The 12,695-nt window shown below is 49.4% G+C and overlaps 3 protein-coding genes across 3 annotated transcripts; 2 read left to right on the forward strand and 1 right to left on the reverse strand.

The window, feature by feature from the left end:
* Window positions 1–771: 771 nt before the first annotated feature.
* BGZ61DRAFT_535129 (uncharacterized protein) lies at window positions 772–1,620 on the forward strand (the record flags this gene model as incomplete). The annotated part of the gene is made up of 1 exon (XM_046254233.1): window positions 772–1,620. One exon carries the CDS (start codon window positions 772–774, stop codon window positions 1,618–1,620), a length of 849 nt encoding a protein of 282 aa, XP_046101630.1.
* A 2,136-nt stretch (window positions 1,621–3,756) lies between these two features.
* Window positions 3,757–7,668, forward strand: BGZ61DRAFT_535130 (uncharacterized protein; the record flags this gene model as incomplete). Its single annotated transcript, XM_046254234.1, has 4 exons — window positions 3,757–4,547; window positions 4,604–5,244; window positions 5,306–5,938; window positions 5,996–7,668. 4 exons carry the CDS (start codon window positions 3,757–3,759, stop codon window positions 7,666–7,668), a joined length of 3,738 nt encoding a protein of 1,245 aa, XP_046101631.1.
* Window positions 7,669–8,992: 1,324 nt separating this feature from the next.
* On the reverse strand, window positions 8,993–10,450 carry BGZ61DRAFT_357532 (uncharacterized protein; the record flags this gene model as incomplete). Its single annotated transcript, XM_046240886.1, has 1 exon — window positions 8,993–10,450. One exon carries the CDS (start codon window positions 10,448–10,450, stop codon window positions 8,993–8,995), a length of 1,458 nt encoding a protein of 485 aa, XP_046101632.1.
* Window positions 10,451–12,695: the final 2,245 nt, after the last annotated feature.

Genomic DNA, 12,695 nt, shown 5'->3' on the forward strand with positions numbered 1-12,695 from the left:
CACTGTAGCTCAGGGCCTGCTGTCGCTGGATGGACATTACCAATTGCTGAATATCAGTGATCGTATGACCCCAAAACCGATCTCGTACATTTCTCCTCCCTTGCTTGGAGCTGAACTTGCCTGAGTTGGGCCGAGCTGAGAAGACTGTGTACGCCATTCTGAGCCGAGGTCCCCAGATTTGGCCGGGACGTGCTGCGGACCAAAATTGGAACCAACAAAGCCTATTATCTCTAAATAGTAAGTCTAAAGACCTACTTTGTTGAATTCTTTGTGCAGGGGGAAGATATTTATATCTCAGGATGTAAATGATGTAGTTATGATGCATTCCAAAGCATGTACTCTGGGATACCTTTTTCGCGGAATATTAAATACTGTTATGTGTCCTTGGGGATAAAACAAATGAAGATACCACCGCGATGCACTTGTTGTGTTTCTGAAGCTCAGCCTCTGCCGGTCTATCCGTAAGCTAAGCTAAGTTGGTGTTGAGCTTGGGGGCTGTTGAGGCTAACATTCGGATGAGACGCCCGACTGGCTGGGGGGACCTAGAATTATTGAAAGCCTAAGCTGAAATGGACCAATGAAGCTGTGAGTGGCAGATAGGTGCAGATTTCTTGTATTTGTGGCGTTCTCCGTTGTCTCGTTGATCATGCCTCAACGGATAACATTGCCGTGTCAGAATGGGTTTAGTCAGAGCGACTTTTGGTCATATATTAGACAGTGCTGGCACTCGTTAACGCCCCAAGTGTCGTAGTTCACACATGTCGAACCACCATGTCGAATTCCGACCCGCCGCCCCTAACTGACACCTTCACCGTGCCCTCAACATGCTATCAGTCTACCTTCGGCGCTCAAATCACTACAGAAACTGCGAACGGTATCTACTTTCTCCTTGGTGATCCCAATTCAGCTGGAGATTGCCTGCCGTCCGCGGTTGGGACTTCAACCGTCTCCTATTTTTCCCCTGGTCTCTACTGTCCCCACGACTGGACAACAGCCTGCAGTAGAACATCAGATGGCCAGGCGATTGCAACCTGCTGCCCACCTGGCAGCTATGTCTGCGAGCTGCAGTCTACCTTTGCAGATCTGTATTACTGGATCACCTTGTATCCGTGTATCTCGTACGTTGGAGACGCAGCCGTAACGGCAACCAGTGTGCCCGTTATCATCACAAGCCCGACATCACATACCATTTACTATACCTTGGCTCCAAATGATGCTGTCAACGCTCCTGGGGTCGAATTAAGGGTAGATATATCGGCCAATACTGCATCTGCTACCACGAGCTCTGGGGTCACCGCCGGCTCTGTTATCGCCACCAACTCTGTTATCACCACCACCTCTGTTGCCAGCAAGCATAAGGACTCGACAAAGGCATTGGCGATTGGACTAGGCGTACCACTGGGTATTATCGGAGCTGCCGTAATTGGAGCAGCAATCTGGTTCTTTCGAAGAAGGAAGAAGGGAGATAAGAGTCAGAACGTAGTTGATACGGGAGAGACCAAAATGGCAGAGGCGGATGGCAAGGCTCTTAAACCGACTGTGGAAATTGACGGGATAACAGCGGGGACAAGGGTACATGAGTTGGATATTTCGCAGGCTAGGGCAGAGCTTCCAGTATAGAGGGCTATAATTTAATCAACTTTTTTATTAATTAGCTACGTCAGTTTTCTAAGTTTGGAGAATGATTTTTCCCTAAAGAAGTTTAATATTAACTTTAGAAAATATATTAACTAACTAGCTTTCTAAGTTAAGTAAAAATCAGGAATATTTAATAAAAACCTCAAATTAAAATTAGTAGTTATAGTTAAAAGAGTTTTAGTATTAACTTAAATATATTAAACAACTGTTAGTTAGAAGAGGGGTCTAATAACCCCTCTTCCAGCTGATCCGGATGACCGGAACAAGCAAGCATCAACATCATCATCACTACATTGATCCCTATCCATTTAATCGAATTGTCCGTAACGGATCCAACAACAAACACAAGAAGATCACCAGAAGATGAATATATTCACCACCCTCATCATCACTACATTGACCCTGAATGGTGAACTCGAACGTCCTCTTGACTGGTTAATAAAAGAGGGACCGCGTATCCAACAGAGCCCTGTTAGATTGACGCCTGAGTGCGAATAAGAGGGAATTTGCCCTCTGTTATAACGATAGGCTTGTGACGATAAATGGCCTGACCAAATGTGTCCTTGGACCGTGACAGGATCACGGTTGTCTCAGGATCACAGCTGTCCCAGGGCCAGAACCGCCACATTTTTCCTCGGACCTCATCTATCCCAGGACCGTAGCTATCCGGGACCATAGCTATCCCGGAACACGCCTTCAATGATTAGAACGCAGGCTTAAGCATGGCTGTTAGAAGACTGCGAGGAAACATTGTACTCAATTAAGCACCAGTGCTCTTAGGCCTATGTATGCGCTCGGATTGTATCAAATATTTGCAATACTCTCGCCCACCAAGCTAAATCTCTCCATCATCTAAGGACCCACCAAGGCATTTACAATCGTCGTGCTTTTGGATGTGATTGGCTGGCTCAGAACGTCCCATCGAAGTGATGTCCGCCAATGAGATCGCAAGGCACACTTGTGCTGATGCGATTCAGCCTTTCCGAAAATCGCATCGTCTGACTCCCAACCGCTCAGCCTGATATTGGCCCTGAACCAAAAAGCCCTCGCATATCCGTGCGCTGGCCGTCGAGGCAAAAACTGCAATATTGCCGACGCCTCAACGTCCACAACATTGGTGCTTTGATCTAGCAACCATGACAAGGACCAGCCAGGACTCATAAAAGCTTTTTGAACGGCCCCCTCTCCGGGCTTCCATTTTCCCAGTTCTTGTTTCTTGCCCTCTTGCAAAGTGAGATTCGGGAGCCTTGACCCCCGTCTAGCTCGGGAAGATTATTGCAACACCAACAGATCTCCGGATCGTGCGCTATCGCAGATCTCGAGTACGTGGCGGGTGCGCATCACCAGTTTTGACGATAACTACACTGTTGGCTGCTGCTCATTTCGAATGTCCATGTTAATTCCGGACGGGACGCATCCGGTCCCGCCGTGGGTCAACGGTCGCATCCGGCCTCAACGAACGGAGGTGCTGCAACGCCTGTATGACCGATGGCGAGACTCGGTGGAATGTCAGACTTTCGAGAGCTTCTTGCAACTTAACCAGGATAGGGCGATGCTGCAAGTGCCGTCCTTGCAACGCTCTCTCGCACAGCGAAGCGGCGGGTCTTCTTCATCGACTCGTTTAGCTTCCTCGGCACCTGAGGACTACGAGTTTGGCGAGCACGACAAGAAACCTCAACGCCGGGGTCCTCTTTCAAAAACAAAGAGGGAGAAGACAGCCTTCATTCGCAGGCTTGGAGCGTGCGTATCATGTCGCGGAAGGAAAGTTGCGGTAGGTCATTCAGCAGTCCACTGGCCGGGGATCCTCGACTAAAATCCCGATAGTGCCTCCATTGGGATCTTACAGAGTTTGAAGAGTGCTATCAGTCGTCAAAGCATGGCGATGAAATACACTTAAATGGAGTCGACGAGCTCAGCCCTCTGTCACATGGAGATGAACTTCTGGATCCGGAGCATCACAGCCCACTCGCACCAATATCGCAGTTACAAATGGATGTCGGCCTTGCGGGCCTGCCACAATCTTCTTCTATCAGCCCTATCAGCCCCATCAACCTCATGACACCTACCAGGCCTGCGCTCCATTCCATGTGCGCTCCTCTCCCCTCCAACATCACAACCATGGGCTTCCACGACTCTTTCGGCGACGATGCCTGGGCTTCCTGGTCCACAGGACCCCGAATCTCATATGACCGGTCGTCCCTCGATCGACCGAGCCTACATCTTCCCGACTCCGCTCGTCAGCGCCTCGACCGACTTTCAATGAATCCAGCAAGGAATGAGGGGGGCCAGGGTTCCAACCCCGTGCCCGCAAAGCCTACTCCAACAGGGCGCGGAAGGCTAGCTAGCAGACACGAAGAGGTTGATCCTAATGAGTTCGTCGACGAGGAGCCCCAGCCAGAACTGAAGCAGCCGCGACGACATCTCCTGACACTGAAGATCCCGAAGGGCAAGAACTTCAGCGAGCCTTCCTCTGCCATCACTGACAATGGAGAATCTCGTCCATCGACAGCTTCTTCAGAGGAGTCCTGGCACACCGGCAAGATGCCCCCCACAGACTCCGGATACGCATCTGCACCTAATCTGGATCGGTATTCGCACGCAAAATCCTCGACTGCGCAAGCCCGGAGCCCTGCCTCTAACAAATCTCCAGCCGCAATGAACGACATTGATATCGACGATACCAGAACTCTGTACTCAGCTGGGACTACCGCTGCGCCTTCGCGAGTGCAGATTGCCGAGATTTGCAGTGACATCTATAGCAAACTGAGCGACTGCCTCAACGCCAAGACATGGCCCATCGTAGCCAAGGTGCTTCCTGACCTGGTTAAGGCTTTCGCTGTCAAGCTGGGAAGCGACTCTACTGCGCAAGTCAACCAAGACGTAATGTATTTCGTTCATAAGCGACACAAGTGAGTTTTTGGCGCAATGAAACCATTGTGTTATATCGTCTAATCAAGTCTATTAGAGAAGTAGTTGCCCGAATTGAAGCGATGTTTCGTCATGACATTGACGACCAACCAGAGGATCGCCGAGATATTCCCGAAGGAATGCCCCTGCTTGACAAGATGGCCATGTGGCAAAGCAAGGTTGGCGAAGACCACACACATGCAACCGAAAGCGATGATTGCTTCAAAGGAGTCAAGGACTACGAATCCGACCCCATTGAAGAGATCAATCTGCCCGAGTACCACAAGGTCATATTTGACAGCGAGGCCTACAAGTGGTTCCTTACCAGTTTTAGGAAGGAAGTTATTCTGCAGTGGGGAGCGTCGCACTCACGCATCATGACGGAGAGTATTCGCTGCAAACTTCTTGAGAAGCTCCCGACTGGAACCATCAGCTGGCGACATGCTCCTAGCTCTCATGAAGTTACTTTCGTTCTTCATTGGCACCAAAACATGCAATTGCGCCTCGGGCGTGAAAATATTGAGCTGCCGTCATGGCCAGCTCACTCATTTTCAAGTTTTGTTGTTCTGACGGGTTCACCGGAGGAGGCGCAGGCACTTACCATGAAGCAGTACATGAATCAGACATGGCCGACTAATGGTTTGCAAATATTCAATCTTCTACAAGAGGCGATTTCCAGCCCCAATAGTCTGTATTCCGGTAAGGCAGCTCATCCACTTGCTCCTGGTGTGCCTCATACTGATGCGTCCCACGTACCTAGCCGGGTCGCCGCCTAATGCACCAATTGTCGCAAGAGTATTTGGCTCTAAACTCACGGTTACAGCCGCTGGACCGGCGTACTTCATCGCGGAATGCGGTGAACAGCTCGCTTGGCTAGCGTCTGCTCTTGCAAGCAGTACTCGAGATGTCATCGCTCACTGCACGCCCTCCGTCGCAAATTTCGATATTCGGGCTACGCCTCCACCAAACTCGACATACCGTGGTAAATGCGATGTTATACTCGAAATCACTCATGTGGCTAGTTTAGATGGCTCTAGACCAAGGGAACAGAATTCTTGGGAAGCTGTGGTTAGGGGGAATAACCTTATCAAAGGGTATCCTATCTCTCGGCGACCAGAGGGATTCCCAGGCCTAGAACTTTCCTTGGACATTCTCTTGTATTTGATGCAGGCTAAGGAGGTTTGTATCTCTGGCGGACACGTCTTGATCAGAGGGCCAGAGAGGACGCTGAAATTGGTGAAGCAGACTGACAAGGTCTGTCTTTGGCATCCTCTTGACACTGTCACCCGGGGCTGTTTCTGTAATCAGCTTCCCACTAGAGTCGATATTTCGAATCTAGAGACGGATCGCCACGTTCTAGGGAGTTGCGAGCGCCAGGATGCTCGACCTGAAAGTGAGTCTTTGGAGCTCCTGTTTCAAATGAGTTGTTTCTAACCGTACAAAAACATAGACGCTGACAGAGTCTCCACGATCGCCGGCTCATCTGAAGATATGGTTCCCGAAGATTATGGCGTCGCCGGGATAAGTCATCTAGACGCAGCAGGGAGTGAGTCTCAGCGTCTCGCAGCGTTTCGCCGGAACGAGGCAGACTCCGTCCTTCACGGCAGTCGAAGTGGAGAGATGGTTCGGAGATGGTCGACGAGCCGTGGAGTCGAATATCCAATCTCGGAAGATTGCCTACCCACCTCTCAGATGGGTCTCTCAGAAAGCAATGGAGATTTTCCATCAGTGGTAGCATCAGAATCGGGTGATGACTCTTTCGACACAGACCAGCTTTCAATATCGGATTCTTCCGAGGACATTAAACCCCTGGATGCCAACGAGCCGTTATACCCCATTCTAAACCATGTGCTCCATCAACTTCTTTCCGGATTTCGAAGTTGGACACAACATCCGTCGTGTGCCAGCGGAAGTGGTTCAGGATCTGGCACGTCGGCAAGTGCACTGGGACTGTCAAGCAGCAGTGCTGGAGGTACTCCTAGTCAGAGTCGTCCAAAGAGAAAACGAGGGAAAGACGACAGTGATGACGCCGATCAAAATGGGTTCCGAAGACCGCCGAAAAAGAAAAGCAATTGCGATCCTGGTGATGCTTCGAAGAAGTCGTTTGCATGCCCTTACTTGAAGAAAGACCCCATCAAACACGGCAGCTGCTGTGCGAAGAAGCTGAGCAGGATTCGAGACGTGAAGCAGCATCTCGCCAGGCGACACACGCCCGAGCGGTATTGCCAGCGCTGCTTAGAAACCACCTTTGCGGATGAGCAAAGTCTGCAGGTGCACATCGATCTGCGAATATGTCTCAGCCGGGATCCCTCTATGCTAGAAGGGATATCGTACTATCAACACCGGCAGCTTTCGAGAAAATCTGACTCGAGTCTCGGCGAAGAGGGCCAATGGTTTGCAATTTGGGAGATTCTTTTCTCCGGACGCATGAAACCAAGCTCACCGTATATAGACGCTGGTTTTTCGGTGGAGATGCGTCTCTTCCGTGAATACAGTTATAGCCGCGGCCCAGCCATGGTCAGAGAACAGATCGAGTTGAGCACGGATTTCTTGAGACAGGACATTACAGAAGCACAGCGACTGGCCTTGGATCGAGTAATTGCCGAGGGCATCAGCCGCCTGTTTGAGGATTGGCGGTCGGCTCAACCTGCCGGCTCACTATCTTCAAGGCATCAGAGTAACTATTTCCAGCGAACAGGACAAGGAACACCGATGACCTCCGTTGCGGATAGTGGTGTGGCAATGGGGAGTCAATTCTCCTCCTCTGGAGAAGTCAGGTCTCAAGGGGGAATCACTCAATCTTCGAGCATGCTGGAGTTGACCTTTCCGCCAACGGCAACTACGACGGGAGTGGAAATTCAAGCTTCTTCAACAGCGCAAGACGTCGCCGTGGAATTATCTCAAAACCATGAACAGGATTGGCTTGCCCTCCTTTCAAATCCAGACAACTTGGAATACCACCTCGGCGCCGGAAACGAGCATAACTTTGATCATGCGTTCAATCCTGGGGTGCTTGATTTCGATCCGCCACAAACGAGTCTTGGAGGAGTTGGTTATTATTCTCAGCCAGGTGAAAATAAGGGACCAGATATGGAGAGCCGACGAGACCTATATTTGCTATGACTGGCAGTTGAGTGGACACAGCGGTAGCTTCCTTCTTGATATAAAAATGTGTACAATAATTGTTAACTTTACCCTTCAGCATCTAAAGGGCCATTGCGGGGCTGTTCAGCTAGTCAATGCGCTGATGCTTAAGGGGAGAAACTTAAGATGGAGTTTGCTATTACCCGGCGTGCTTATATGATTTCATCCCTGGGCGTAAGTCAGCATCCACATATATCACCGGACCCTGAGCTGGCTGAACCAGCTGGAAGATTCTTCACCCCCATGATTCCTACCACACCTCGCTTGGCATGACCATGTCGGCGTTGCCGTGACCCATCGGCCTTTCCGTGCGGTTGGCCTGCCAGACCGGCACTATAAGAGTTAGTTTTGTGAATATCAATCTGTACCTTAGCTGTAGCGTCCTTCTTTAACCTTTCTGCTGGCTAAGAATAGGAGCTACTAATAGTAAGATATACTTTCTACTCTATACCTTCTTAATATTTAATTTATATTAATATCTTTAAAGTTATTAATTCTTTTTTTATTATATTTAATTTACTTTTAATTTTAATTAGTATATTTTAAAATAAATCTTCTTTAAAATATATCTTATTTAAGTTTTTTTTTTTAAACTTTACTTATTATTATTAAATAAATTAAAGTTATATAATAATTTTAAATAGTAAAAATAAGATTTAGGTTCTTATTTTTATTCTGTAAATAAGTCTATATTATTTTAGGTTATTTATTAATATTAAATAAAACTTAAAGAAATAAATATTACTCTTTACATAACTCCAAATCTCTAATGGTAGATTTTTAATAGTAAAGCCCCTGTAAGATATTGACTGTACAGGCCGGAGAATATAATAAACAATAAGTGAATTCAATGGCTATTTACACAACATAAAGGCCTGCTATAGTTCTAGCAGCTATTCTGCAGCTGTTACTGCAAGTGTAACATTGGCCTCGCTGTGATGCTGTCCCAGACCTTCCTTCCAACCCCTCCGCAGCCGCGTAATCTCTACGACGACGTGCAGAATCGCTCAATATCCCTTCTTCAATCTCTCATTACGGCAGGATCCGCTTCATGCTTTGATTGGGGAAGACAGGCACATTACCGGCCGCAGCAGTCGGGAGAATTGGGTCACCCGACTGAGTTTGTGCGATTGGAGATTTGGGGTTATGCGAATAGTAATACTTGAAGAAACAGCTTTATACTCTATAATTTATTTACTAGTAGAAAGATGTCCACTAGAAGCCCACTTAACCTGGTTCGTTTGATCTAACTTAAACTTTAAAAATACAAATTCCTCCTTTTTCTTGAACGATGTAAAACAGATCAGCCAGCGAAAGTCCAACACTGAGACTTATATATAGGGGCATTGACATTGAACAGTGTGTTGCTGTAGAGGGTTCCAATATAAGCAATGACGTCCATATTGAAGGTGCTGGCGAACCAGGCGCCATTGGGGCAGGTAGCCGTGTCCGGCTTAGTGAAGGTGACACCCGACTCGCTGGTGTAGGCAAAATCAAGGTCAGCAGAGAAGGCGTTGATAATCTGGGGTTTAACTTCAAAGCCCGAGGTCAGGTCGATAGCGCCCTTGAAGACACGGATACCGAGAGCAAGGTTAAGATCGAGGTAGGGATTGAGCTGCAGCGACACCTCGGCGCTGACATCGGAGGAGACAGAGGTCTCTGGCTTCCAGCCGCTGGTAGAGGACTTGTCAGAGTCGAGGAGGTCGAGGTGGACCTGGCCGTTGAGAATCTCGCTGTGGAGGCCGAGGGAAGCGTCGACGTTGCCTGACGCGGCGAACTCGACACCGAGACCGAACTCAGCGATGGGGCCGACGTCGAGAATACCGGGGATAGTAAAGGCGGAGACAGAAGCAGAAAGGGGTTGATAGTTGAAGATGTCGGATGAGTAGGAAGCAGAGACAGCTGCAGAGACATTGACGTTTACGAGACCGGAGTAGTCGACGTCAAGGTACATCTTGCTGGGCTTGAACTTGAGGAAGTTGAAACGAAAGCCGCCCTTGATTCGGATGTTGCTCTCGAAATTGGCCTGATCGATGACGATCTTGAGGCTCTCTGTGTCGATGAGGGTTCCATGAATCTCGCCGCTAACTGATGCCTTGAGGTCACGTTTGGCAGGAGTCGACGTAGTGTCGAATTCGACAACGGCGTCTTCACTTTGCTCGTCAAAGGCAGAGCGCTTGCCAGCGGCAGTGGCAGTCAAAGAGGCGTCGTCGAAGGTCAGGCCAGAGACGTTGTAGAAACCACGCTCATCGGCGGTGTTACAACCGCCATCGGGAGAGTACGTGATAACAATAAAGTCGGATGTGGGCCACGCGGCAGAGGAGGCTTTGAGGGAAGCAGCATCGCTGAAGGTCATAGATACACCGGCATCGGTGCACTCGACGGAGGCGATTCCAGCGACTTCCTCCAGCACAACGGCAGGCTGCTTCATGACAGCGTCAACGTAGGCCGTCATGTCGTCGGCACCATACCCGAGGAAGATCGCCTTGGCCGGCGTCAGAGTATCTTGTCTGACCTCGAGGCCGGAGGCAAGACTGGACTTGAGAGCCTGGGGGCGAGAGATGGGCTTTAAGACAACTGGAGTGTCAGTCTGGCCGTCCGTCTGTCGGGCCTCCAGACTGTTGAGACGGCTGGATTCGAGTCCATCAGGTCGGTGGATGGGACGAAGAATAACCTTGCTGTCATCGCTGGGTAATGCAGCTGCGGAAGTGTACCCGGCGAGGGCGACGATTGAAAGGAGGAAAGAAGGAGAGGTCTTCATGTCTGCTGAAGATGTATTATTTGAGCGAGAGGCAAGCAGAGCTGAAATGATAATCAACGGAAGTGAGTGACGGTGTTTTGGAGAACGAAAGAAGGTGGTAAGGAAAAGACTGATGGATGCTTCTGGATATGGAGCAAGATGAGGATTGGGTGCCGAAGCGTTGACCCTTTATAGACAATCATCGCGATATGTTTCCTAGGTACGGAGTCGTGCATCCAACTGGTGACCAAGCATTGACACCGCAATGCCAGAACCGGACTGCCCGTGGCATCGTCAGGGAGAACTGGCGATTCTTTCCTTGTGCTGCGCCTCACGTCCAGTGGTAAGGTGTGAATGGAAACGGGGTTGACGATGGAAAGGGCCGACCCCTGTCAACCGCGTTCATGCCGTAGCTTGGAGATGGGCTATGTGATGACAAAGGGGTAGCGACAAGTGTCCGGTAGTCATCACGGGCTCCCGCATGAAAAGGGAGTCTGAAGAGTACGCAAATACTCAGTTGTCAACATCTGCTCATCTAGTGCTCAATTGGGTCTAAAGCTACTGAGGTAGAAACTCCTATGCAAGTCTGTCGTTGAATGAGGCTCTGAGACAGCGCTGTTCGGGCCATCATCCGACTTCACGACCCCTGACGGCCCACGCGACTGACATTAGGTTCTCGTCTCTGTCTTGGCAGCTTCAGGCGAGTCATTCGTCCATCGCCACCCCCGCCATCCCGGCTGATTTGTCCAAGCTCCAATACGAGAAACTGGGGGCAAGTTGAGATCTGAAACCTTGGCGTCTGAAGGGGATCGCATTGCCCGAGCGCCAATACGGATCTGGCCGTTCTTATTACCCAGTTGGGAGAACACTGCCGTGGGTTACTTAACTGAAATGGGAAAAGTCCGGATTCGTCTTAACTCGAACATGACAGGAGTGAACTTTCTTCGGCAATGCCGATATACGGTATTGAGTATTAAGCTCCAGATGTAAAGCTGGCCCATTCACCGTGTCATGGATTTAAGGTCTTTGGGTAAAACAGGGGAAATTGAAGCTGTTTTAGGATTTTCCCCACCAAGGACATCTGTTCTAGCCTCTGGTCCCTGCATATACTCGGCAATGCATGGTTTTCTGAAGCATTTGATCGGACGACAATCCATGATGTCGAATGCACTTTTCAGTCACGTTGCAACAACGCAATTTTAGCTACCAAAAATTCTGGTGTTCGACATGTAGATGAATCTATTGGCCCGAATATGGCTGGTCCTCATGGCACATCGACTAAACCAGTGCGCATCTGTGTCGATATTGGACAGGCTCGAAAAGTGCTGGAGGATTGGTGAAAGTACCACTGGGCTTCGCAGGGAAAGTGTAATCACTCTTAGACTTGCTAGACGTGCCTAGAACGGGTGGATGTGGTGGCGCAAAGCTGGAAACTCGCCAGCCGTGAGTACAGTTCGCAAGACGCTGGACTTGTCAACGAAACCAACCTACGAAAGCGATACGGAGTTGCCTTCCCTTAAAATAAGAACACAGGATGCGACACTTTGTACTATGCACGCAGTCCAGCCTATCTGATTCACCCCTGGCCGACAGCAGTCCTATTTTGCAGTTTAGGGGTGTGGCGGCGGCAGTGACACCAACGGTCTAGTTTTGAGACACTACACACTGTGGCGTATGCAATGATGCCCAACTGTTGCCTCGTTACAGTCCAGGCTGAAGCCGCAGTCAAGGTGCATCATGTACGTTATCAGCTTTGCATTGTGGAGTGTTCTATTTGGCTGACGGACTGGCCAGCCACCTCGCGCGACCAATGCCACAGGGCAAGATCTCTTGGAAGGCAGATTTTTAGGTCGATAGCCGTGAGTTACACTCTGGGTTTATTGTGTCCAGTTAGATTGAGCTTAAGAATACTGGGTGAAAGTCGGAGATCCACGCAAGCTGGTAGAATGCTGAACAAAAAAGGATCGAAGGGACATGCATCTTAATCATGCATCAATTGCCAGCAGATGGATGTATTTTGAGTCGAATTGTGAAGGGGCATGACCCACCGAGTTCCATCCGGTCGCAGTATCGTGGATCAGCACCACCTGCAACCTTGCAGTTTTATCCTTGCTGTGAGCTCTGAATAGCCAACAAAGTTACTTGTGGCTTGTCTTATCTTTTCCGGGCTCAAAAGTGCACCCCTATTTTCTTAATCACGTCATATATTTCAAACCCCGCTCCAATCGTCGTTCAGAGGATCCCTTGGTGGCGTCCTCCTGCTCTA

The sequence above is a fragment of the Ilyonectria robusta genome (genome assembly GCF_021365365.1).
Source record: "Ilyonectria robusta strain PMI_751 chromosome Unknown BGZ61scaffold_16, whole genome shotgun sequence".
Classification (NCBI taxonomy): domain Eukaryota; kingdom Fungi; phylum Ascomycota; class Sordariomycetes; order Hypocreales; family Nectriaceae; genus Ilyonectria; species Ilyonectria robusta.